The following is a 26,921-nucleotide window of genomic DNA, read 5'->3' as shown; positions in this document are numbered from 1 at the left end:
AATCAGCCCTGAGTGCTCACTGGAAGGACAGATCCTGAAGCTGAGACTCCAGTACTTTGGCCACCTCATGAGAAGAGAAGACTCCCTGGAAAAGACCCTGATGTTGGGAAAGATGGAGGGCACAAGGAGAGGGGGACGACAGAGGACGAGATGGCTGGACAGTGTTCTCGAAGCTACCAGCATGAGTTTGACCAAACTGCGGGAGGCCGTGGAAGAAAGGAGTGCCTGGCGTGCTCTGGTCCATGGGGTCATGAAGAGTCAGACATGACAAAACAACAACATTTAAGGGTTGCATATGGAAAAAACAAGAGACTTTTGGGACGTTAAAGCTGTGAACTCCTCCCTTGTAGGTTCAGGTTGCATATAGTGTAAATAAACCATGTATCATAAAGGCACCACAGTCGCTGCTGTGCCTCATTTCCAAAAGGAAACATGAACCCTGGGTCTTTCAGCCACATTATCAGGGCACCTTGCAATACTTCCCTTTACAAACACACACTAAGCTCCCGACCTACTCCATAGAGATGACTGGCAGTCACTTTGGGGTGCAAGGCTGTTCAAATAAATCTCTGATCCTTAACCCGGCTGCATCTGCACTTGTGTGTTCAATAAGGAAATATAGAACGAGCAGGGAACTGGCAAACAACTTGACTCCCGCCCCGAAACTGTGGTGAGGCAGAAAAAGGTTGCCCAGCCGCCCTCCCGTGCCAGAAAGCACCGGCACAGCGTGGAGAGAGAGGGAGAGGCGCTACTGCAGGGGACGCACGGTCTTTTTGCTCGCCAAGAGCCTTCAGAAAGATGGGACGAGGGGGGGGGCTCATTTCCAGCTTTGCCAGCGTGGCTCCTCGCATTCCCCAGCTATGGCAGACGAGCAGCAGGCAGAGCATTCCTGCCTCACTCCATCCCGGCTCGTCAAAGCTGAAACTAAGCCGAGCGGCCGCCTTTTTCTCGTCCTCCCCTTTTCGGCTGACGCGCTCGGAGCGCGACGGGGAGGAGCCATGCGGGGCTTCGCCCTCTGACTAGGAAGCGGCGCTCGCCGGGTAGCAGGACAGGGAGAGAGGAAGAGCAAGGGGGGGAAAGGAGGCTGGCGGGGCCGCGGGGAGCGCCTTCCCCTTATGCAGGCGCCAGCTGAGGCGGCGGCGGAGGGCTTGTCTGTGGCAGGGAGGAGATGGAGGCGGCAAAGGCAAAGATGGGCTCTGAGGACGTGCTTCGGCAGACCAGCCGGCTGGCCTCTTCCAGCGCCCTCTTGCAGGTATCCGTCGTGGCAGAGGACGGAGGCGAGGCGGTGCTCGCTCAGCCTTAGCCTCGTCCCTTTCCCTGGCTTCTCTTCGGTGACTTGTTTGCAGAAACGCCCTCTCGACCCAGTCAGGGATGCCTCTTCCCGCAGTTTGAATTGCTTGTCTCTTCCTTGCAAGAGGGTTTGCGCAACGGACTCTCTGGCCACCCTTGTGGCTTGGTTGCGTTTGGTTTGCTTGCTTGCTTTTGCACCCTGTCACCTGTGCGTGTGTGTGAGAGAGAGACATCCACATATCTTTATTCCCTCGCAGAAAAGACCCTTCGCCGGCGATGACACATTACCTTGCTCCGTGGGTAGACTCAGCTGTTGTTGGACCTCAGCTCCCATTATCTCGGACCGCTGGCGCAGCCAGCTAGGGATGATGGGAGTTGTAGTGCAACAACAGCTGGGTCCTCGAGTTTGAGAAACACTCTGGTAGAGCATGGGACTCTTAATCTCAGGGTCGTGGGTTTGAGCCCCACATTGGGAAGAGGGCTCCTTTTTGGGGGAGCTGGACCCAATTGGTGTATCTCCTCAGATAGTATTGTCTCTGTACGACATTGTCATACTGATCACACAAGAGTGTTCTTCACCATATGTGAACAGGACTATTGGCTTCCCAATAGTCTATTGGACTGTTGGTGTCCCTGTACAAGTACACACATGTATAGTATGGACATGTTCTATACATGGGGTTTGTGCAGTCTCCTTCACATGTATTTTGGAGCATCTTTCACAAAAGTGCCTTCTCTAGGGATAAGTAGTATTTGTAAAATGTTCAGCAATGCCCACTATTTGTTGTTGAAATAAATTCAGAAAGCTGTGAGTTCATGCGATTCAGTTAATTGCTTCAAATAATTTGTGACTTGTGGCAGAATATGTTCATAGGAGAGATCTGTTTATCAACAACACAAAATCATGTGATTTTAGGACTGTTCCTTATATTCACGTTTGCGTTCTTTGCTTTCTGTATGTATTAGCATAAATAAACAAATTGTTTATTTAGTGTTTGGTTCCCTGTGTCTGAGTAAGACCTAGCTTCAAATTCCCACTAGGCCAATAGTGCTCAATGGGTGACCTTGACTCAAGTCACCTCTCAGCCAGACCTACCTTACAGGGTTGTTACGATGTTAATAAGGAGAGCCACGTACATCACTTTGAACTCCTTGAATGAAAGTTGGGATTTGAGTGCAATAATAAAGTGATTTCCATTTCAGGAATGTGGTTTTAGAAGCCTCAAGTCACAACCATATATATGCACACGGTGGAGACCATTTCCCCCAGGACTAATGGCATCAGGTGGATTTTCACTGGGATTGTTGCTGGACAGGGAAGGAACAAATTTCTCCCTACACTCTTCAGTCCTGAGGAAAATCTGTTCTTTCCTCACCTGCTCTAAATTAAAATCAAACAAACTCTGATGTGCTTTCAAGTGATGTTCTAAGTGACCTGCCTAGCTTGGTCCTGAGAGGAACATGCATAGAATTTTTATAGTTGTGTAGTCTACATGGCTGTCTTCCCATGCTCAAAATTATTATACAAGAGAAAAAGTGCCTATGTTTTCCTAAGTTTGAGTTATGCTGCTGGTTATACTCTAGGTTGGAGCATGGGAAGACAGGCCAAGTTCACACGAAATGCTAAATCATGATTTAAAGTTGCGGATTGTGTCCCGCTCCCTCCCATGTGGCTGGGAGGACGAATTTTGATTTTAGTTTTGTTTTGAAGAATCTTCGCTTAGTGTTACCTATGAACCAGAGCTTGGTTTCAAACAAACCATGTTTGTTTAAGAAGCCAACTTCATAACCCTTGGTTTGAGAGTCTTTTAAAGGAAAGCTAAATCGGCAGATGGAGAGCGGAAGTGTGTAAGAGCAAAGCTTTGTCACGCTCCTGATGGCTTGTCTTCTTCCTGCTAAACCATGGCTTCGTCTTTTGTGTGAACTATGGTGAGGAATCCTGTGAATGTCATAGATGAGAAAACTGAGAAACAATCTGCATATATAAAAATGATAGGTAAAGCTACAAATACTGCAAGGGATTGGTCTACAAATTTTCAGATGGGAAGCAAACAATGGCATCGAAGAAGGGAATGGTTTGCCAGCTAGCTGAATAACCAGGATCCAGAAAAGTTGAGCGAGTAGTATAAAACCAACAATAATGAAAATATTTAAAGATTCCATATATATTGCAATTAAGTATTGCACACTACGAATGATAAATTAGAAGTTTATTATAAGTACTAGTCATTTAATAATAACTGCAGTTAAGAGTATAATACTACAATGCTATACAGGCCAAGAAGTAAGCTGTGTTAACTTCAGTGGGCCTAGTATAAATCTATCATATTGCAGCCTTAGTGAGTATGGTTGAGGTGAAATTTGTATTCAAGACTTCCAGTTTACATAATTAGTAAGTTGCTCCTTGAATCTGATTTTGCTTACATGTGTTGAAAGCTGGTGTAAATTTATTTCCTGTTTCACTGTATTTTTATTATTATTTTTACAGATACTGTTCCGCCTAATTACATTTGGGTTAAATGCTTTTACCCTACGATATGTTTCAAAGGAAATCATTGGCATTGTGAATGTAAGGTAATAAATAGTAATCTGTTTCTTTTAAGGTATGAGTGATTCATGATTCCAAATTATGGCAGTTTGTCTCATTATATTCTGTTCTATTTGATTTCTTTTTAAACCTGGGCAGTGACAAAGTAAATTATTCCACTTAACTTTTTGCTTGGCAGGGATGCTGCAAAGAGACATTTTGAATGGTTTAGTTGAATTAATGTCTGCTGTGTTGTCTAAATGCAAATTTGAATTTGTGATTCGGTTTCTTGGACAAATGAATTTACATCCTCTAGTATGCAAATCTATAGTACTATTGAGAGTGCTGTGTTTATGCACTAGTTTATGACTTGGGTGGAGATTCAGTAATTTTTAGTCTTTCTTGAAATATGATGTGTGGTGTGTACCTCTCTTATTTTTATTATATTCTCATGGTGTTCTTCTGCGGCGGGCATTCCAATTCCACCAAATGTTAGTTTTGAAACATATATCTATTTTTATTGAAAATCTCATCTGTCTTCTGGACTGCAAAGTTCTCTGGTTTTTCTTTTCTTTTTGCTAGCAGTGAAATGAAATATTGAAGTTGCTTGCATGCTGTACTGTTCTTATGTTGTTGCTGCTGTTTTATCTTGATGGTACTGTTATAACAATGCCAATAACAATGTTAACATATAAAAATAATTGATACAAAATATACGGCTGAAACATTTGTCTGTCTGAGGCAGCAGTATAGTTTTGCATTTGGTGATATGTTACTGTAACTGTTGGCATTCCCTGCCCCCAACCACTTATAAGGGGACAAACAAAATTTGGATTGGTTGGTTAACCCAATCTTCTGTGCTGTTTATTATTGGAATTATTGGAAGTTTTTGTCTCGTTGACAGTTAACCTTGTACTGAAATTACTCATTTTCCTTTTTAAAAAACATTTAGGCTGATGCTGCTTTATTCTACAGTTGTTTTCTTAGCCAGAGAGGCATTCCGAAGAGCTTGTCTGAGTGGAAGTACAAGGAGAAACTGGACCAAAACATTTAATCTTTTGTGGACAATGTATGTTTAAATAAGATATTGTAATCCTCAAATTAATTACTCTCATTAGCTCACTCAGTTAACCCTTCCCCCATTTCTCCTCTTATGTCTAAGTACATAGTAAAAACAAAAAACTACCATTCTAATTTATTTTCTCTGGCAAGGGTTTCACCTGTCATCCTGGAGATCATACTTGCATTTTCAAAGATTCAAAGCAGATGTTCCACTTGCTGTTTATTCTACAGCAGGCAGTGAAGTAATATAGGATACATTGGCTCGTTTGGCTTCCTACATTTTAAGGGAACAGGTAGGATGCCTGGAATGATAGGTGGCCATCCTAGTTTCAGTTTGTAGCACTTCTGATAATCTCAGAAAGGTGAAATCCTTTTGAAGTGCCCATTTAATTTATATGAGTTTTACGTGTACTTTTGAAAAGGTAGGGCAGCCTCTTGTTTTCAAACCATGAATGAGTCAAAGAGTGAACAGTTTAGTTTTTTGGTTTAGTTAAGGTAGAAAATGGAATACTTATTGGTAAATAACTCAGTGCCTATCTAAACTGCAAATGAAATATTTGAGCTTATCTGCGGTGCTGTGTTTCTGGGGATTTAACTCTTGTTTCATGAGAATCTAATGCATATATTAAATACCATGTCTACATGAAGCACATCTGGGGGTTGATGTAGCTTCTAAGTCAGTGTGCAGAAAGCTGCCCTAGATTGATGTAGGGGTTGGGGTTTTGTCAAATGGAAAAGTGTAGATTTCTTGAGGAATCAAGTATTTTTATCGGAAAGTTTTTAATGTTCTATGATGTTTTTATGTTTGTTGTAAGCCACCCAGAGTGGCTGGGGCAACCCAGCCAGGTGGGCAGGGTATAAATAATAAGATGGCTGATAATTTCCCCCTGCATTCTAATAGGTAGTGTAAGTAACCTAGAAGTGGCCTAGTACAGAATGTACAGATGTACAGAAAACAGATGCACATATTTTTTTGATGTTGATTTTATTTGGACTCCTGGCTTGCAAAACATTGAACTTAACTCATTTATAAAAATTGCAGAGAAAAGGACAACATGTGATTCTGTCTAAAGGACTCATCTTTTCAATTTTCATAGAGTCCCCTTGGGCGTGTGTTGGTCTGTATTCCTGGGCTGGGTCTGGCTAGATATACTTGAAGTTCCTGATGAAAATGCTGTTCCTTACTACAACTTTGGAGTGGTTGCCTTTGGTCTTTCCGCTGTAATTGAACTTCTAGGTGAACCTTTTTGGGTTTTAGCCCAAGTACACTTGTTTGTAAGGCTAAAGGTTAGTAAAATGTATGCAGCATTGTTCTTGTTTGGGTTTTTATTAATGTGACATATATATATATATTTATATGGACTGATGAATGAAGCAGTGAATCTTTTTTTAAAAAAAGCTGTTTAGTGTTTGTTTTTTAAAAAGAGCTAGTTTCACTCTAAATTTGGAGAGCGTGATGTACAACACAACAACAAAACATTTTTTTCATTGTCTTGTATTAAGTATTGATTTAGGAGCTGATATAAGTAATTTGTCTGACTTGCACACAAAGCTAAACCATGGTTTATTTAACCATGGTTTAGTGTTGTATTCAAACCTTGCTCAGCAGCTTAAGTATGGCTTGTTCATGCCATACTAAACTTTACCTCTTATTAAAATAGGCTTAATTGCAGAGACTATTTGTCACTATTACTATTAAACATTCTTAAAGATGTTTGAAAGGCAGAATCTGATCACAGGATTTTTGAAGCCAACACATGTAAGAATTACCATTAGGAACATAGTGTCTATGTCTAACATGCTTTTTGTATATTCTTTGTAGGTAATTGCTGAAAGTCTCTCAATCATATGCAAATGCTTTTTGACAGTTATTTTAGTAGTTACGTATCCTCACTGGGGGCTTTACATCTTTTCTTTGGCCCAGGTACGATTTCTGCCATTTTTACTATTGTCTCTTTGATCTGATATAATAATTTTAGTTGAAGAAATTAACATTATTTTTGCTATAGCTTCCATGCTTTGGTCCCTTCACTTTTTCATGGATAAAAGCAATGTTGCAGTCCACACTATTAGTACCTCTATCCCAATATTAGGCTAGCTTAACATAACGTCAGATCAGGGGCATAGTCATACACAAATGCACTTTTATTCAACAAATGTTTACTTAAAATCGACCCATTATACATGGTTCGTAAGGCTGTAGCATAGATCAGTTTAAAGCCAGTTGTATTTCAGTTAAGCATATAAAGAAAATATTATTTTGGACTGTTAGGCTGCAACGCTTTACTTGCATACTTTGGCGTAAGCCCCAGTGAACTGACATATATATAGACATATATAGAATTGTGTTGTTAATTTAGGCGGAAAAAAACTATAAGAAGCTGACCTTTTTCTGGTCCATTTAAGTCCCCCACAAAAACTGGTGTGGAAAGGATCAGGAATGAACTTGTAATAGAACTCATGAAAACCCTGGCTCTAATTTTTGAGAATTTTCTTAATTGTATTAATTTGGATTAATGGTAAGGATAAAAGTGCAAGAAGTAACTCCAGAGCCTGGATAGCTCAGCTGGTTAGAGCATGGTGCTGATTATGCCAAGGTCGCAGGTTCGATCTCTGTATGGGACAGATGCATATTCTTGCAACGCAGGGATTTGGACTAGGTGATACTCAGGGTCCCGTCCAACTCTACATTTCTATGATTATATTCTATGAATTGCAATACATAAACTGAGCATCATAATACCAGATTGTTCATTGAGCATCTTTGTGATAACAGTCAACAGCATGTTAAGCTCCTCTACAGTTGCTTGTATCTCAGTGCTTTGATTTGGATTGCACATCCTTAAAGGCCTTGTGAGAACTGCACAATCACCTGTGTTCTGTTGATGAGGTTTCTGCAATTCCAGCAGTCTGAAAAAGGCCCACTGCAATTGCAGTTTAGGCAATCCCCACATGGAGGCGCTGGTTCATGCAAACAGTGCCAGTGCTGTGAGGCCTTAAGCCTGGGAGCTGCCATCATGTCTGAACTGGAGCTGAGTACTTGGCAATTGAATTTTACTGGTATTTATTTTGTTGCTGAAGTGGAAATGCTGCAATAAATGGTATGCTGTGTAGCTAATGAGATTTTGTTCTTGCAGCTTCTATATACCAGCGTTCTGGTTTTGTGCTATATAATTTATTTCATGATGTTTCTGGGTTCTCCTGAAGCAACCAAAAAATCATTTCCAGTTACTCGTATGATATCTGTTTTACCTAATTTTGGACAAGATGAGGTAAGTAAAACAGCTTTATGTTAAAAACCAACTATTCATAATTTTGACACAAGAAAAAATGATGATCATGTACAGCCATTGTCCCAAGTTAATTCTTATAGTGAATCTCATTATAGGTGGCTTGCTTAGTGGCCATCAAATCAGTGCCATGCTGCCATTTTCAAAGTCTCTTTAATTGCATTTCCCCTGTTAAATTTTATTGCCTGGAAAAAAATAATCCATGCTTTCATTCATACAACAAATACCTTTCTAAAACTTCATACCTCAAATGGTCTATATACAGACTTTGTTGACTGACTTTCATTTAGAAGCTATTATTCCGGTATATTTCTATTTCCATTAGAGTAGCCTCTGTTCACCAGCTACTCACAATTTCCCATTTATAATTTAACAAAAACATGTGTGGATTTTTATGAACAGCATATCACAATATTTCTTGCATTACATTTATAAGTCTCTACATAATTTATATTAGTGTGTATTTTCTCATTGTATGGTCCTCTTTTTAGCATAGCATAGCTTTTAAATAGATGTATTTATATTTCCAAATTTCTCTAGATATTAAAGTTCCATGTAGTTGTCATTTTTAAAATGTTTTCTTAGAATGTTGGATATAGTGGCTACTTTGATTTTCCTACATCTTTTGCTATATCTTGCTGCCATTTTACCTCAGGTAGTGTAATTTCTTCTGACAAATTCCATAATAATACATTATTTCTGTGAGTCAAAGCAAAAATGTTTAAAAGAAGCCAACACTCTTGATGAAATAAGGTTTTTCTATATACACGTTTTTACTCCATTACGTTAAGCCAAAATATTATCTCAAAAGGAGCTTTACAAACCTTTATGCTTAAATTAATATTTCAGCTATAAAAATACAGTATCATCCCCAGTATTTTGATTATATGTGCCAGATACATTTATAAAAGACGACTTGCATGAATTGAAGATGCTGACTCGTCTGGTGCACAATACATTCAATAAATTGTGGAGCAGAGATTAAATTTAATATAGTTAAGAAATCCATGCATGAAAAGAAATAAAGGTCCCGTTTTTCAGCCTCTGTATCATTGAATATATTAAGGTGAAAACAGACCTTCTAACTTTAATGGAACTTGACATTGCTCGGTTTGCATAAAGTTTGTAAAACTACTCTGAAATATTTCAGAGAGGAAAGGGCTGAGGTGGAATGAACTACTGTAAACTTGCCTTATTAAGTAAGAATACAGTTTCAGCTACTCTAATATTAGATTTAAAATTTTCCTCCATAGAATTCCTATTTACATAACCAAAGTATTACATTTAAATCTCCAGAGACTATTCTTGTCTCATAGCACAGTAGATATAGTTGACCCGCTTTTGTCTATAGCTGATCCTAGCTAAATCTTCCTTAGTGGGGATGGTATTGCAGGGAAGTGAAAGAAAATATTAACACTGTATTGTGATAAAAAGCAGCACACTTGACTTTTATGAAAAAGCATAAATTAGCTTAAATGGCAGTGAAGTATAGCTGCTTTGGTTGTTCTGTTAGGAATTTTGAAAAACAGCTTACATACTTGTGAAGGAAACTAACAAAGCAGTAGCCATAACATTAGAAGGAATTTCCATATTCTGTACGGAATTATTTATAATGAGTATTTATAAGAATACATTTCTGAGACCAAGCTGCCTGGATTACTTTACTAGCAAAATATTAATTGCAGTTCAGAATAAGAGAAGGAGAGTACAGGTTTACATAGCATATTAGATTGTATTCTTGAATTATATATTTGATTAGTTATAATATTAATTGTACCTAACCAGATCTATAATATCATGCAGCAGAAAGTTTACCAGTCAAAACTCTAAATAGCAACAATTTGCCTTTTTTCTTTCTGCAAAGAATATTTCTAATAATTGCATGCTTCTCTCTTTCATGTACTTACTCAATTACAGTTGATATAATAAAATGCAAGCTTCATCAAAACTGTTTTTCAGAGTAAAGCTTAATGGTCACAAAAATATTGAGAGTGATCAAATACCAACAAGCAATTATCATTTCGAAAAGCATACTTGGCTAGAAACCACTTCGAGCAGACTTTAATATCAATATTTTTTTGCATCCTGCCATGGCATCAAGGTATAATTAGGCAACTGAAATGATTTTAATACCTTTCACTTCAAAAGGCCTTGTCTTACAAATTTCTGTCTGCTTTGCTTATCAGAAAGCTGAAGCTTGCTGTTCTGAGATATGTGTGTGAGGAGTATGTAACTGTTCCTATCTACAAAGTCAAGTGATTTTTTAGTTTGTATTCTTGGTGCAAAAATGTATGCTGTGTCTGATTTGGATGATGGAGCGCTGGTATTGGAGTTGAACCAACCATGGCTTTGAGGCGGTTAGCTATCGCCTGCCCTAATTGTGCAGGGAATTTTGTGGCAGCCTGGAGGGCCACAGTGTAACAACTTGTGGGCTACAGGAAACTTGTACAGCCCTGAGCAGAGAACCAAAAGGTTATTGGGTTTGTAATTCTGAGTAGCCACCTCCAGTTACAGAGTTCTCACGGATGATAGTATTGTATGAACTGATGCTCCATGGATGCAGTTCTGCTGCAGTTGCCGTGATGTAGCATCTCCCAAAGTGCTGTGATTGTAGAAATCATGATAGGAGTTTATACGTGAAGCCATTTCAACATAATCCTTGCACCTAGAATATGTCTCAGGGTGCCATGTGAAGGTTGTTCACCTGTGCAAACCAGCAATAGATAGTATTACGTGTATGTTGTACACAGTCAACGGTCATATTGATGTCTTAGGAGTATTAATTCCTCCAATACTTCACAGTAATTTTATATCTATTTAACTTTCAGGAATTTGTTAACTGGGAAGAGGCTAAATTGACTTGGAGTTTCTTTAAGCAATCATTCTTGAAGCAAGTTTTAACAGAGGGTAAGTATGATAGCCTCTTCCGCATCCATTTAGCCCCTCTCTGCAAGCACCTACCCCCAATATTTTGCGGTTTCTAGAATTGTTTGTTTTATAGCTTGGGCTTAGACAGCTAGGAGAAATGTGTTTGTTGTTGAAAGATACCAATTTGGTTTTGCATATTCATTGGAATGTGAAAGTTGTAGATAAAATATTTAGGAAGGATATACTTACTTTGGGTTTTCTCCTTAGTCCTTCATGCTGTGGTTTCATTGTTAAATATTCCAATGTGCACTGGATGCTTAGTGGAATTGTGTCACTATGGTGAAATGATGACATAGTACGTATATAATATCGCTTTATTCATATGGACCAACAATTGTACAATTGGCACTTGTAACCTTCAGTAAAAGTTTATTAGCAGCTCATAATCATTATTGGACTTGGCTCCGAGCTGATGTTGAAACAATAATTGATCAGATGTCTCTAACAAAAGCTGTCTCCCCCTCCCTTTCCCCTCTCAAGTATCTATTACCTGAGATACCTCTCAGGTGTTCCTAGGGTTCTAGTTCCACAGCTTCAGAAGTTTTGTCGTAGTAAAGTCGTTACATTATTCACTTTGCTTAGATCTTATTTTTCAACTTCTTTTATTTTCTTACGTTGTTAGCAATACGTTTACAAATATCTACTGCTCCAAAATGCAGGGCTGTAACAAATGCAGGTGGGGATGGAACTGCTGAGAAGCAGATTTTGGCAAAGCAATAGGAAAAGTCTTCTAATGGTAAGAGCTCTTTGACAAGGGAACACACTGCCTTAGGAGGTGGTGAACTCTTCTATACTGGAGATAATTAAGCAGAAACTAGATAGTTATCTTTCAAGGATGCTGCAGTTGCATCCTCCTGAAAAATCCTCCTTTTAAAAACAATTAATAAGAGAAGGAACCACATTTGAAAATTATATTAAAAAGGTTTAGTAAAGTAGATTTGAAAGAAAGAAAGAAAGAAAGAAAGAAAGAAAGAAAGAAAGAGAAGGGAGATAAATCCTTAGGAGTAGAACACAGGCTTTTTGCTGCAGGTATTTATCTTCTGAGATGGTCAAGGTGTGTTTTATTAGCATCCGTCCTTTCATTCTATATTTCGCAGCCTTCTCAAGTGCCTGTACTTCCTAAAGTTCATTTGATTTCCACAGCTGGGCTTCCTTCTAAGAGCAAGCGGGTGGGGAGACTGCCTACTGTGTGCCTGAAAACTTTATTTGTTTTTAAAGTGATGCCTTTTTTACTTCTAAAGAAATAATCAGTACAGAGAGATTTTTTTTTAAGATTAGAGGAAGCTCTTCCATTAAAGACAAAATCAGGAAGTGTACTGATCTCTGCAGCTAACTTCCCCAGCTTCACAAGTGTCAGTTAAAAGCTATGGGGAAGATATCATGTGGTAACGTCTCCTATGAGATATTTTGGGGTCAGGAAATGGAGGCTTCAGAATCCTGGAGAAATCTACAAAAATCCTAAAGAAATTATGAAGTACCTTGAGAACGATGCAGAAAAACAATGGAAGCCTCTTTTGCAGGAGAAAGGAAATTTTCGAGAAATTGGAATACAAGATTCAGCATAGTGCTATCCTGCGCTGCGGATTCTGCATTAAGCAAGCTGGGAGTAAATGACCTCCAAGATGGCTACCAACTCTTTGATTTTGTGATACTGAATAGCAGTCACTGGGTCCGACATCTCTTGTAGAATCATAGAATCATAGAGTTGGAAGAGACCACAAGGGCCATTGAGTCCAACCCCCTGCCAAGCAGGAAACACCATCAGAGCACTCCTGACATATGGTTGTCAAGCCTCTGCTTAAAGACCTCCAAAGAAGGAGACTCCACCACACTCCTTGGCAGCAAATTCCACTGTCGAACAGCTCTTACTGTCAGGAAGTTCTTCCTAATGTTTAGGTGGAATCTTCTTTCTTGTAGTTTGGATCCATTGCTCCGTGTCCGCTTCTCTGGAGCAGCAGAAAACAACCTTTCTCCCTCCTCTATGTGACATCCTTTTATATATTTGAACATGGCTATCATATCACCCCTTAACCTCCTCTTCTCCAGGCTAAACATGCCCAGCTCCCTTAGCCGTTCCTCATAAGGCATTGTTTCCAGGCCTTTGACCATTTTGGCTGCCCTCCTCTGGACATGTTCCAGTTTGTCAGTGTCCTTCTTGAACTGTGGTGCCCAGAACTGGACACAGTACTCCAGGTGAGGCCTGACCAGAGCAGAATAAGAAGAGAAGAAGAAGAAGAGTTTGGATTTGATATCCCGCTTTATCACTACCCAAAGGAGTCTCAAAGCGGCTAACATTCTCCTTTCCCTTCCTCCCCCACAACAAACACTCTGTGAGGTGAGTGGGGCTGAGAGACTTCAGAGAAGTGTGACTGGCCCAAGGTCACCCAGCAGCTGCATGTGGAGGAGCGGGGAATCGAACCCGGTTCCCCAGATTACGAGTCCACCGCTCTTAACCACTACACCACACTGGCTCTATACAGTGGCACTATTACTTCCCTTGATCTAGATGCTATATTCCTATTGATGCAGCCCAGAATTGCATTGGCTTTTTTAGCTGCCGCGTCACACTGTTGGCTCATGTCAAGTTTGTGGTCAACCAAGACTCCTAGATCCTTTTCACATGTACTGCTCTCAAGCCAGGTGTCACCCATCTTGTATTTGTGTCTCTCATTTTTTTTGCCCAAGTGCAATACTTTACATTTCTCCCTGTTAAAATTCATCTTGTTTGTTTTGGCTCAGTTCTCTAATCTGTCAAGGTCATTTTGAAGTGTGATCCTGTCCTCTGGGGTGTTAGCCACCCCTCCCAGTTTGGTGTCATCTGCAAATTTGATCAGGATGCCCTTGAGTCCATCATCCAAGTCGTTGATAAAGATGTTGAATAAGACCGGGCCCAAGACAGAACCCTGTGGCACCCCACTAGTCACTCTTCTCCAGGATGAAGAGGAACCATTGATGAGCACCCTTTGGGTTCAGTCAGTCAGCCAGTTACAAATCCACTGAGTGGTAGCATAGTCAAGACCGCATTTTACCAGCTTCTTTACAAGAATATCATGGGGCACCTTGTCAAATGCCTTGCTGAAATCAAGGTAGGCTACATCCACTGCGTTCCCTTCATCTACCAGGCTTGTAATTCTGTCAAAAAACAAGATCAGGTTCGTCTGACATGACTTATTTTTCAGAAATCCATGCTGACTATTGGTGATCACAGCATTCCTTTCTAGGTGCTCACAGACTGTTTGCTTAATGATCTGCTCCAGAATCTTCCCTGGTATTGATGTCAGACTGACTGGGCGGTAATTATTTGGGTCCTCTCTTTTCCCCTTTTTGAAAATAGGGACAACATTTGCCCTCCTCCAGTCTGCCGGGACTTCGCCTGTTCTCCAGGAATTCTCAAAGATGACTGCCAGTGGTTCTGAGATCACATCTGCCAGTTCTTTTAATACTCTTGGATGCAGTTCATCCAAGAACTGCATCCAGGATAAGTTTGAAATTTCTTGTTGTGCAACCGCTTGTAAGTATAATGGAAAGATAAATAAATACTAATATTAAGTATTACTTTTGTAGGTGAACGGTATGTCATGACGTTCCTGAACGTGTTAAATTTTGGAGACCAGGGTAAGCAAGACATTTTTTTATATTACCTTGGTTCTTGAAATTGGAAGAAGCGTTCTTGGCTTACTTACTGTGGTTTGTTTGCACCAACCAGCATGCTTTCATGCTCTCCTTTAAACCACAGTTTATTCATGTGAATAAGGCCAGTAAATGGTAATCTGATTCCACATTCATTTAGAAATGTGGTAAGTCTGCAGATGAATGGCTATAAAATAAGTGCAAAGGCGGCAGCTTTCTTTTTAATTTGAATATGGAAATGCATTTAATTATGTTTGGAACTTTAAAAGTGATTTACCTCTTCTGCTAGTGTAGGGCTGTCCAACTTCCAAGAAACTGGCAGTGATCTATCCATTGTTGAGCTTTTTTTGGAAAAGCTTCATCAAAGTTGTTGAGCTATTTGGGGGGAGGATGAGCCAAAGTTGTTGGATCGACCAAGGGCACCCTGCGATCGACCAGTAGATTGACCTCTTGGACACCCCTGTGCTAGTGGAAGCCAGCACAAGGACTCTTGCTAGTGCAATAGGACTTTCCACCATTCTACCACCATGCACCCTTCACACCACCCTCAACTCCACTCTGGAGGGCCAGGAGAACCCTCAAAACAATGCATGGGGGGGGGGAAGAGTGGGGAAATTGTTCCGTTGAGCAAGCAGAAATGTTTGTACTGGAACGGTTGCCTTAAGTTCTGCATCCATTTAATTTTTTTCCTCCTTCTTTTAAACCAAGCAATAATTTTACTATTAAGCACTTAATTAGATGTTTCTGTTTATTTATAAAGGAGTGTATGACATAGTGAACAACCTTGGTTCTCTGACGGCTCGATTTATATTTTTGCCAATAGAGGAGAGTTTTTATGTTTACTTTGCTAAGGTTCTGGAACGCGGAAAAGCTACCAGGTTTCAAAAACAGGTAAATTAGTCTTATTGTTCAGTAGTCTGAAAATGTACATTTAAAGCGAAGGATAAATATCGTTTACTGATTTAAAATAAGTATATGCCAACTTTCACTGGGCATTTTACACAAATAGAATAATTCCTGGGGTTGGAGCCAATGTTGTTGATGGGGAGAAGGCTATTTTCACCTGCTTGCCCCTTTTCTTCACTTCCAAAACATCCCACACTGTCCCGATGGGTCCTCTCTACCAGATTTGGGGAAGTGATGGGGGCTGCAGAGGGGAGGGTGAATATATGGGGGGGGGGGACCTTTTGTTTTCTGCTGACAGAAGCTTCCTCTAAACCAATAAGTTTTCTGTTATCAGGGTACCATTGGATAAAATCCTTTCAAAATACTAGGCTTGACAGATAATTATGGGGGATGAAGTGAGAATAAAAGTTAATTGTGCAGGCATTATCAGAGATAAATAGATGATAAGATTATAGCTGTTGTCTTATTTGTTTCATTTTTTAAGAATGGTTTTTAATACTTTTTTTCTTCATAAGTAGCCTTGAGTAAGATTTATGATAGAACGAGTATGCATGTTGAAATAAATAAATAAAAATAATGGGTTGTATTCAGCGAATATCTACTCACAGTAGAACTGTTGAAATTAAATGTTGGTTGAGTACAAACCAGTAAATTTAAATAATGCTGTGGTCCTGGTGTGTATATTTGTTAATCTACTGAAAATATATGGTTGGGGGGGGTCTATGGTTTAAAAGAAGGACTTGGGGCAACTGAAGAATGTGTATTTGAATGGGACTTACTGTGGTTAGGAGTGAGCTATTAGTGTCTAAAGAGACGTTGTGCCTATTTTTAGTAGAGAAGCTAAGGTATGCTCATATATCTCACAGGAGGGTATTGTAAATAAAGTATTAGATGAGTTCAGGATCAAATGCTCTAGTTAAGCATAGTTTTAGTTCAGGAACTATATTCTATATCATACAGTATGATCTCTTATTTTTAATTTTTTTTATTTTCTGCAGAGGTAGAAGTTGCATACTGTTGTGTAATTTACCAGAAGTGTTAGTGTTCTTGGTTTTCTCTGATGCATTAGAAGCTACCGGTAGTTTTTGTCAACCTGTTTCCTTTGTCACAGCAGATTCTCAGGCATTTCCTGATCTTCTATTTAATGAAGGGTTTTGTGCAGATTAATTAAGTTCTGTCTGGAACTTGCAGCACATTTGATATATAAATATGGCTGCTATTGAATATGTTCATACTTCTAGACACAAATAGTCTACAATTATTATTGAAAATTATTATAATTTGCCATTAACTAGCCAAGTATAAATAGTGAATTGTAAAATCTAATTATTCCATATATAAATTTAACACAGTAATCTGGCATATGTTGTTTTGTTTTGCCTATTAAATAAATGCAATTCTTTTTTAGGATGATATCTCCATGGCAGCAGCTGTATTAGAATCACTGTTGAAACTTGTGCTTCTGATTGGCCTGACTATTACAGTTTTTGGTTATGCATATTCCCAGTTGGCACTGGATCTTTATGGAGGTTCAATGCTCAGTTTGGGATCAGGTAATGTCACATCACAGCTGCCTTTCTGAGAAGTAGCTTCATTTTGTGAAAGCTTCCTCAGTTTGCTTTTCATATATGAAAGTACTATATCCACATGGAAGAACTAACACAGAGAATCCGATCCATTCGCATTGCATGTCCTATGATGTCTGTTTCAGAAATGGTGCTTTTCCTTGTGTTCGGAAATTTCATTATGTACCATATTTTTCGCTCTATAAGATGCACCAGACCACAAGACGCACCTAGTTTTTGGAGGAGGAAAACAAGAAAAAAAATATTCTGAATCTCAGAAGCCAGAACAGCAAGAGGGATCGCTGCGCAGTGAAAGCTGCAATCCCTCTTGCTGTTCTGGCTTTTGGGATAGCTGCGCAGCCTGCATTCGCTCCATAAGTCGCACACACATTTCCCCTTACCTTTTAGGAGGGAAAAAGTGAGTCTTATAGAGCAAAAAATACGGTATACCTTATGGAAGAGCAATCTAGGATGGTTGCAGTATAACATTTTGCATGTCGCTTTTAGTGCTGAGAGAAACAGGACATCTCTTTTCAGCAGTGTTAATCATTGTATTCTTGAGTACTTAGCCCTCTTGAAGATAGTAATCACTACAATATTGGGATATAAATGTTTAAAAGCTCTAAAAAGAAGATAAGATGGATTCCTCAAAAAATTGACCCAATACTGATTAATAGAGGAACGTTCATTTTCTATATTATATGCTGCTTCTCAGCAGAACCAGACTTAGATCAGGCTTCCTGGCATGCAGTTTGAACTTTGTGGTTTTAAAAATTATCAGTTAGAACAGTTAACTGGAAATAATCAGCAGCTACATTCATTTATTTATCTAGATAAACATGCATAAGATCAATCTGTATTAGCAAAGCTGCTATACTGTTTTCAAAAAGGCCTTTGAAACTGTGTGGCAGGGTTCCTAGTAAGAATTGTTGTCCTGTTCCAGTTAGGGGCGTGAACTCACTTCAGAGAAATTGTGAACCCAGACTGAATCAGGCTGCTTTGGAGAGATTTGGTAGCTGTTTGAAGCAAAGCAGAAGCCCTTCAGATTGGTTTTAAGCTAATCAGACTGTTCCTGAACATCCAGGCCTAATTCAGAGGCACATAGACACTGGGTCTTTTAAAATTCATACTTTCCCCCCAGCTCTCCATATAAGCAAAATGCCAGGGAGGGAAGGAGGAGGAGCTTTGAGATTGATAGCACTATCAAAAAATAGAGAAGTAAATAAAATTTCTATTTCACCCTTATTCCCAATGGAGCAGATCCCATCTTCACTCTTCCAATATCAAATTTAAATGTGACTACTCATCCCCTGTGCATTTCACCAATTTCCCCATGACATATCTCTCCTCCCTCTCTCTCTCTCTCTCTCTCTCTCTCACACACACACACACACACACACACGCGCGCGCACACACACACACACACACACACACACACTCTCGCTTAAGCAAACTCAAAACTTAAAGTCTACTTGCACAAACATCCCTGCACCTATTTTTTCTGATATTTTGTAGGCTTCATCCACTCACAAACTGCTACTGTTTCTGTCAAGTTCATCCAATTCTGTTAAAAAGCAAATAAGCTGTCACTGCTTATTGATTCTCCCGTTATAGTCAATGGGGTGGCATGAAGCTTCACATTTTCTAAAGTGAAGTTCTGATTCAGTCACAAAGTGAAAAGTGTCCTCCAAAGCAGTCTGAACTGAATTGACTCACTTCTTGAAGTGGCATTGAAATTGAATTTTGTATTTGGTGCATACCCCTAGTTTCAGTCAGAATTGGGTACAGTGGTATCAGATGGAATATACTTTTTGTGCTTCTGTTATTTATTTCAATAAAGTCCCCATCTAGAAGTGATAATTCATCATGGTTGAAGTGAAAAGGGAGGAGGCCATGTGTCCATTTGAATTGTGAGACCAGGTGACTGAGTGGAAGGTAACAAAGCAGAAGAAAGGAAGGTCTTCTTCCTCTCTTGAACATATATTGAATTTTGCAGATGCCAAGAGTGATATGGGGATGGGGAAAGAAATCAAGGAGCTCTCCAAAGTATTGTGGTAATAAATTACTCCAGTCTCCCTCATATTGGTTGGATCAATGCAACAAAAAAGGGCAACATTTTCTAGACTGGGTTTAGAACTGCTTGTCATAGACCCACCAGAAGAGTGGCAACAACCCTGGACTAAATTCTAAATGTTGTCCGTGACTTAGTACAAAATGTTTTACTGTAGGTGATTTCCGACTAAGTCATGCTCAGAGTAGTCTCACTGAAACAAATGGACCTTCTCAGAGTATTACTAACATTGGATATTGGCCATTGTGTCTTGCTGCTCAAGTAACAGTAGGGATATATTTTGTTCTGAACATGATTTTTTTTTATTGCAAGTTGACAGTCTGATGCTGTTATAATTCATTAATGACATGTTAAATTGCGTTAATGCACAGATCTCAGCAATGAGGGGTTTCATTTTACTAATCTTCTTGTCATAATATTTTCTCAGGGCCAAGTCTCCTGCGTTGCTATAGTTTATATGTCTTGCTGCTTGCTGTTAATGGGGTAACAGAATGTTTTACATTTGCTTCAATGTGTAAAGAAGAAGTGGACAGGTGAGTTTAAAAAGGGCATAGTTCCATACTATTATTTAGCTTTTCTTTGATTGCATGTAACTTTGTATGTATGAGGATATTTTAGACAATACACACCTCAGAATAATGTGCCTGATAACTGCTTGATGTGTCCCATTGCTAGAAAATGTAATGATATGAGGAATAAGCGCTTACATTTGAATATCTTACGTTGTTGGGAATCCTGGGAACCTTCTGAAGGGTGTGGGTTATAATGATTCTTGAATAGGTATTTCTCTGAAATCGAATGCATATATTCTGTTCTTTCTGTTTCAGAGCTATTTATCTTTCTTCTGACTAGACTCTCCCATTCCTGCTTAGGTGATAGTTTAGACTTGTTCACTGTCATAGGAAATGGGATTTAAAGTGGTGCATTCTATAAAAAGCATTGAAAGAATTCAGTAGGTACTAAAAAAAATTCCTATGTTCAAATAATAATATACTTTTAAGTATATGTACTTACGGATCTAGATGTGTGCTTATTATTACAAGAGAGAATGCTGTTGCACTCAGGTCCTGTTTGTAGGTTTGCCATAGTTGGCCACTGTGAGAACAGAGTGTTGGATTAAATGTGTGTCCGCTCTGATCCAGCGGATTCTCCTTACGTACTTAGATTATTATTATTATTTATTGAATTTGTATACTGCCCTATACCCGGAGGTCTCAGTGCGGTTCACAAAATAAAATCAAAATATAAAACCACAAAACACATAATCAAAATCAAAATAAAAACAACCAACCCAATTGTAATGATCTCTGGCAGGCAAGCAAGCCCGATAAGTAATGACTCTCTGGCAGTTTTATGTACGTTTATTAACAAAAAGACACATCCAGAACATGGTTTCTTGCCTGCTTGCACTGATGATAGTTGGTCAGTCTGAATCATTGCCCCTCCCACAGCAGGAAGGATGCCAAACTCCCACCTTTCCCCTCTTTGCCTTCCGTTGCCCTCTTATTCAGTCTCCTAGAAAAGGGACTGAGAGGCTGCCCTCTGCACTTTCACTCGACACAGTCTCAGACCTCTGCTTATCTGCTGATTGCCTAGCAATTCTCTGGCTGCCTTCCAACTCTTCCTCTTCTTGAGAGCTAACACTGTCTTCCTCTGGAAGGGGAGTCGAACTACTCTTTCTCAACTGTCAGCCAGTTCTCATCTGCAGTCTGTCCCTCTTCCACTTAGCTCAAGTTCTGAGTCTGACTCTTCTTCTGTGCACTGGTGAGCCACGTTCCTGACACCAATAAAGCCCCCCCCAACCCACCACATTTTAAAAGGGCATAGGATGTCAATCAAATCAACCAAAGGCCTAGTTAAAAAGGAACATTTTTGCCAGGCGCTTAAAGGTGTATAATGAAGGCACCAGGCGAACTTCTCTGGGGAGAGCATTCCACAGATGGAGCCACTGCAGAGTAGGTCCATTCTTGTGTTGCCATCTTCTGGACCTCTCAAGGAGGAGGCACACAAATAAGAGCTTCAGAAGATGATCTCAGGGTCTGGGTAGGTTCATATGGAAAAAGGTGGTCCTTGAGTTAGCTTCTATCTGACACAGCTGCATATTACTGGAGGGCACAGGTAGATTTGTTGTTGTTGTTGTTTAGTCGTTTAGTCGTGTCCGACTCTTCGTGACCCCATGGACCAGAGAACGCCAGGCACCTCTGTCCTCCACTGCCTCCTGCAGTTTGGTCAAACTCATGCTGGTAACCTCGAAAACACTATCCAACCATCTCGTCCTCTGTCGCCCCCTTCTCCTTGTGCCCTCCATCTTTCCCAACATCAGGGTCTTCTCCAGGGAGTCTTCTCTTCTCATGAGGTGGCCAAAGTACTGTAGATAAGAGCACCTATAAAGCTTGTGACATAGTTTCCTGGAGAGCCAGTGTGGTGTAGTGGTTAAGAGCGGTGGACTCGTAATCTGGTGAACTGGGTTCGCTTCCCCGCTCCTCCACGTGCAGCTGCTGGGTGACCTTGGGCTAGTCACACTTCTTAAAGTCTCTCAGCCTCACTCACCTCACAGGGTGTTGGTTGTGGGGGAGGAAGGGAAAGGAGATTGTTAGCCGCTTTGAGACTCACTACCCTGATAAAGCGGGATATCAAATCCAACCTCCTCTTCTTCTTGTGGTTGGCCTCATTGTGAGCCATCTCTTCAGTGCAGCTCTTCAGTGTGTAGATTCTAATGCCATGCTCTACAGATGTCTGTTTGCTTGGGGTACCTTCTGTGCTGCAGTAGCTGAAGGATCTTTTAAGTCCCATCTATCTTTATAGAAATCTCACATTGCTGAAAACAAATGTTGAGCACCATGCTGTTTTGAGATTTTGAGTTACGTATTTAGGGTAATGCAATGTACTTTGCTGGCCACTGTCACTGCAACTGAGAGAGTGTGAGAGAGGTTTTTTTGTTATTTCATTTTAAATTTGCTTTTCCCCCAAGTACAATGCACTTTTAAGGCTGTGGATTTGTAAGATGTGATTAATTGGAAACTACAGCACCAGCAAATGTATAGTGAAAGAGAGCATCCTTGAAGATGCTCATTACAGCATTCTAGACGAAGATCAGTACAATGTTGACTTATCCTCATTTATCATTTTCATGAATTAGTTATTAGCTCACATTTCCTTTACATGTGTGTCTTTGTGAACTAATGAAGCCGTCTGACGTAGTACAACTGTGTGTCAAGTAGAGATATGAACTCATTTGGAATAAAGTTTGGGATAATATGCAGGGATCTTGTGTCTTGGGGAAATATTTCTGCAAGTTAAATGTAAATGGAGAGGGGGAAGACGATGTTCTGAACTATCATAGAATTGTAGAATTGACAGGGACCCTGAGGGGCATCTAGTTCCATTCCCTTGCAATGCAGGAATCTGAACTAAAGCATCCCTGACAGATGGTCATCCAACCTCTGCTTACTTTCGTTTTGGGACATCCTAAGATACCATTATAAGCCTGCAACCACAGAGCAGAAAAATAAATATTGAGAGACAATAATTTTAAGACCCTTGTCCTGCTCTTCAGCATAATCGATGTTATTTTGATACTAGCTGCTCTAGTTATCACATGTGTAATCTCACCAACAAAAAAGGTTCTCAAGAATTTATGAGCACTTCCTTTTAGAAATAAAACTTTGTAGCTATTTAACTGAAGAAACCTTTAATGCTGAGATGAGAAGAGATACCAAATAACCATTTAAATATACACTTGAGGTGTACATTTTTAGGCTCCAACATATGTATTTATGTGATTAGGAGTTGTTTTAAACTGTTTTTCATATTGGGTTTTTAATGTTGTTCGTGGTGAGTGCTGTGGCCTGGACAGATTCCCAGGAACCTGACAGAGTTCCCTGAAGGGCCACAGTCAGACTCCAGGCCTAGGGTTCCACAACCTTGGTTTAGAGTTACAAACCCCAGGTTTATGTGCCTACCCCCCCTTTCTTTCAGGTAGGCAGGAGGAGATCAGAACTTATTGCTTTCTTTTTCAGTTAAAAGTAGTTTGTTTTCTCTAAACTCAAAATCATGTTTAATCTTAACAATGGTATGTTTACCTGTCATTCACCTGATGTCACATAACGTCAAGTGATTCAGCTTGAAAGGAGTGCACAAGCATGTATTCCCAGTTCTTCCTTTTGAGCTATAATGCAGCACTTTTAAAGTTGGCAAGTCTTTCTGTGGCAGCAGGTGCCCAAATTTACCTCTGCTCTGAAAGAACAACTACCAAGTTGGGGAGTGCAGTATTATATATATATATATATATATATATATATATATATATATATATCTCAGTGTACTCATGTTTATAAAGCACATTTTGTAACAACATAATTATATTTAAAAACAGCTTATTGTGTCACTAAAATAAACAAACATGAAGTCCTTTGTAACAATATTAGATGTGTTTTGACCATTACTTTTTAATCTACATCTCCAGTGTCACAATAATCACAATTTCATATATAAAAATATTGAAAGTAATATCCTGCCTCTTTGCCCAATATAGTATAATAACATCAATGGTATAATAGTGGTTATATTTGTAAAGTAGACAGAAACGGAATGTTCAAGGTATTATGATTATGAAGAGCAGGCGAAGGGATTGAATCTCTCTCTTTCTCTCTGACTATGTCTGGAGCACTCCTGCTTTTGCTCAGATGGATAAGTTGCCTGGTTAAAGAGGCTAGGGGAGAAAGTGGACAACTTTTGAATGTCATATTAGTTCAGAAAATAAGCCAATCTATTTCTAATTTGGGGGTGGGTGGGAGGTAGCTCGGCTTACTTTCTGAGCCAATGGTTGGGAGTTGATCCATCTCTATTGCTATTCTCATATTACAGATAGGAAGCTGGTATATAGTTGCTCATCTATGGCTATCCATTGAGTTAATAGATACCGGAAGATTTTTATTGGTGACTTGCTGATGAGTCATAAACAAATCTCTTAACTACTAACAATCAAGACTTAACATATATGCTACCAGATATAGGTCTGCTGCACTTTACCATTGATAATGAATTTTCCTCCTCCATCCCATTCATCTTAGAAAGCAACTTGTCAAGCTCATAAAAGACGAATACTGAAACCATACGAACTGTTCCTTTTTTGTTTTGCTTTTAGGTACAATTTTGTCATGCTCGCTTTGTCCTTGGTTTTTCTGTGCATGTCCTATTTCTTGACCTATTGGCAAGGCAGCATAGGATTCATCTTTGCAAACTGCTTCAACATGGGGATCCGAATCGCACACAGCATCCGCTATATCCACAACTATTTTGCACAGAGCCCTTACAAGCCTTTAAAGGGCCTCCTTATATCACCGTTGCTGTTGGTTGTTTATGTCATCTGTGGAGTGGCCACGGGCTTTTCAGAGGTGGGTAGTGCTTTTTCTTTGTGCTTTTGTTCTGCCAGAATAAGTTAATAGTCCTTTTTTTTGCTAGTAAGTAACCCGCAAGTTAGTTCCGGTTTATGATGTACACAAAGCATATCTACAGATATGCATAAGATATTGAAACATACCCACATGTAGAGAATTAATTTTTTAATGCTTTGAAATGTTATTTCTTTCTTTGTGTTATTTATTTATTTAAAAAGTTTCTCCAGCGCTTCTCACTCAGTTTATCATAGCAGTGCACAACTTATTTTTATGCACACACAAAAATATACAACTCATAAAGGTGCAGCAATCAGTAGACATGAATGAGTGAGCTGATGATTCAAATGCTTGGGTGAATAAAATTGCTGGTGGAAACACGAATGAAGGTGCTAATGAACAGTCTCTGAGGGAACACCATTCTGTAAAACAGAGTGACAGAAGTTTGCAGAACCTAAACTAGCTTTTATGTGATTGTTTGGCCTACCTAAACTATCTTATAAACACAGGGAGGCTTTACTGGGTTTTAGTTTTCACATTACTGTGAAGAGAATTACCAGGTCTGTCTTATCTCTGAATCGGAGCATGAACCGTAACTTAAAATAATATATTTCTTAAAACAGTAAGTTAACATTCTGTCTTTCTTTCTTCCTAGGCGTTCCTGTGCTGTGATAAAGGGTGGCTGGCCAGGTTAATTCACGTTGCTGTGGGAGCACTGTGTTTTACAGCAACTCTTGCCACTATATTCTTCACAGAGACCAAGCTGATCCATTTTGTTAGGAAACACATTTTGTCAAGATATACCAAAGAAGTGCTAAAATAATCGTGTACAAGCTAATTTCTGTACAGTGGTACCTCTAGATGTGAATGGGATCCGTTCCGGAGCCCCGTTCGCATCTAGAAGCAAACGTAACCCGTGTCCGCGGGTCATGTTTCGGCGCTTCTGTGCATGCGCGTGACATCATTTTGAGCATCTGCGCATGCGCAAGCGGTGAAACCCGGAAGTAACACGCTCCGTTACATCCGGGTTGCCGCGGAGCACAACTTGAACGCGCTCATCCCGAAGCACATTCAACCCGAGGTATGACTGTATATGAAATGTATATATTTGCTATGGAGGAGATATACGGAGAATTAAATACGTAACTACTATAATATACAGGTGATACTGTCCATGAAATGTACACAACTGGTAACAAGGTAATTCACAGCAATTTAAGCTGATACATTTGTTCAGAACTCCAAAATTATAACCGTGGCAAGCAACTTGGTAAGTTTACAGTGGAAGGTTACTGCTGCCCGGTATATGAATGCAAATATTACGCTTAATTCTCACTTGCGGAAGCCAGTAGCTGGAAAGTACTGGGCATTACTCTTGTGATGCTACACTAATGTCACATTGAACTGTAATATACTTTAGAGACTGGAGGTGCACATCACCTGACTGCTTCTTAACTCTTGACAGTTAGTTTACTCCCAAATTTTATTCTAATCCCAAGACACAAAAATAGTTAAGTACACTGGAGTCCAGCTATTTGCACTGGTAAGGTTTTTTTTGGGGGGGGTGGATTTTGCTGTGGCGGCATGAGGCTGGTGCAGCAGAGAGATTGGATTAGGCCTATTTCTGGTAACAAACCAGAATGCCCCATTTGGGAGGTATACGCTGCTGGTACCTTTTGCTTACCTGCAGTTTAGGTGGGCCCAGCCAGGAGTTTGACAGAGGTGGTGTCCCCCATGCCAGGACATCCATGCAGAATGTGGTGGATGGGACAGCTCTGCCTCATCAAAACTCCCTTCAGTTTGCTGGATTGCTGTGTTTAATAGGTAGTTTGTCTGAAATGTCATGTAGCCATGCAAAATTGTTGTTGGACTATGGCGCATTTTCGGATTGAATTGCTTTACTTTATTGTGCCTGAGCCTCGAAGGCACTATAAAAGAATTTAAATTAATTTTTTTGCTGCCCTTATAAGATTATTGTAATCTAGACAAGCATCTCTGGTCCCTGTAAAAAGTGCTATTTGTAGCACATAGCAGCAAACCCCTTAACTACATTGGGACCTCTGAAGAAAATGAGATATTTTTTTCCATGTATTCTATATATCATGATTTACCAGTAATTCTTAAAACAGTTGTTAGTAAAAATGGATAGAAGAGGCATAAAATAAGCATAGGAGAGTTTTCCTCGTTTACAATCAGGATTTTCATATATTGATGCCTTAACTATTTTAAAAATAGTTTTGAGGGCTGCTGTAAGCT

At 39.7% G+C, this 26,921-nt stretch overlaps 1 protein-coding gene across 3 annotated transcripts; it reads left to right on the top strand.

Annotated features, from left to right (window-relative positions):
• The first annotated feature begins 995 nt into the window (after positions 1-995).
• Positions 996-26,163, top strand: RFT1 (RFT1 homolog). Of its 3 annotated transcripts, XM_053377606.1 has the most exons (13): positions 1,052-1,252; positions 3,779-3,864; positions 4,770-4,886; positions 5,977-6,166; positions 6,702-6,803; positions 8,017-8,151; positions 10,998-11,076; positions 14,662-14,712; positions 15,488-15,618; positions 17,042-17,186; positions 19,697-19,802; positions 24,416-24,665; positions 25,321-26,163. In XM_053377606.1, exons 1-13 carry the CDS (start codon positions 1,169-1,171, stop codon positions 25,486-25,488), a joined length of 1,644 nt encoding a protein of 547 aa, XP_053233581.1. In that variant the 5' UTR covers positions 1,052-1,168; the 3' UTR covers positions 25,489-26,163. The 3 variants fall into 3 exon arrangements, with proteins under 3 accessions (XP_053233582.1, XP_053233581.1, XP_053233583.1); XM_053377607.1 differs by lacking the exon at positions 3,779-3,864 and having other exon boundaries at positions 996-1,252; XM_053377608.1 differs by lacking the exon at positions 1,052-1,252 and having other exon boundaries at positions 3,773-3,859.
• Positions 26,164-26,921: the final 758 nt, after the last annotated feature.

This window comes from Podarcis raffonei, chromosome 2 (genome assembly GCF_027172205.1).
Source record: "Podarcis raffonei isolate rPodRaf1 chromosome 2, rPodRaf1.pri, whole genome shotgun sequence".
Classification (NCBI taxonomy): Eukaryota; Metazoa; Chordata; class Lepidosauria; order Squamata; family Lacertidae; genus Podarcis; species Podarcis raffonei.
This window is presented reverse-complemented; position numbering and strand designations above follow the sequence as displayed.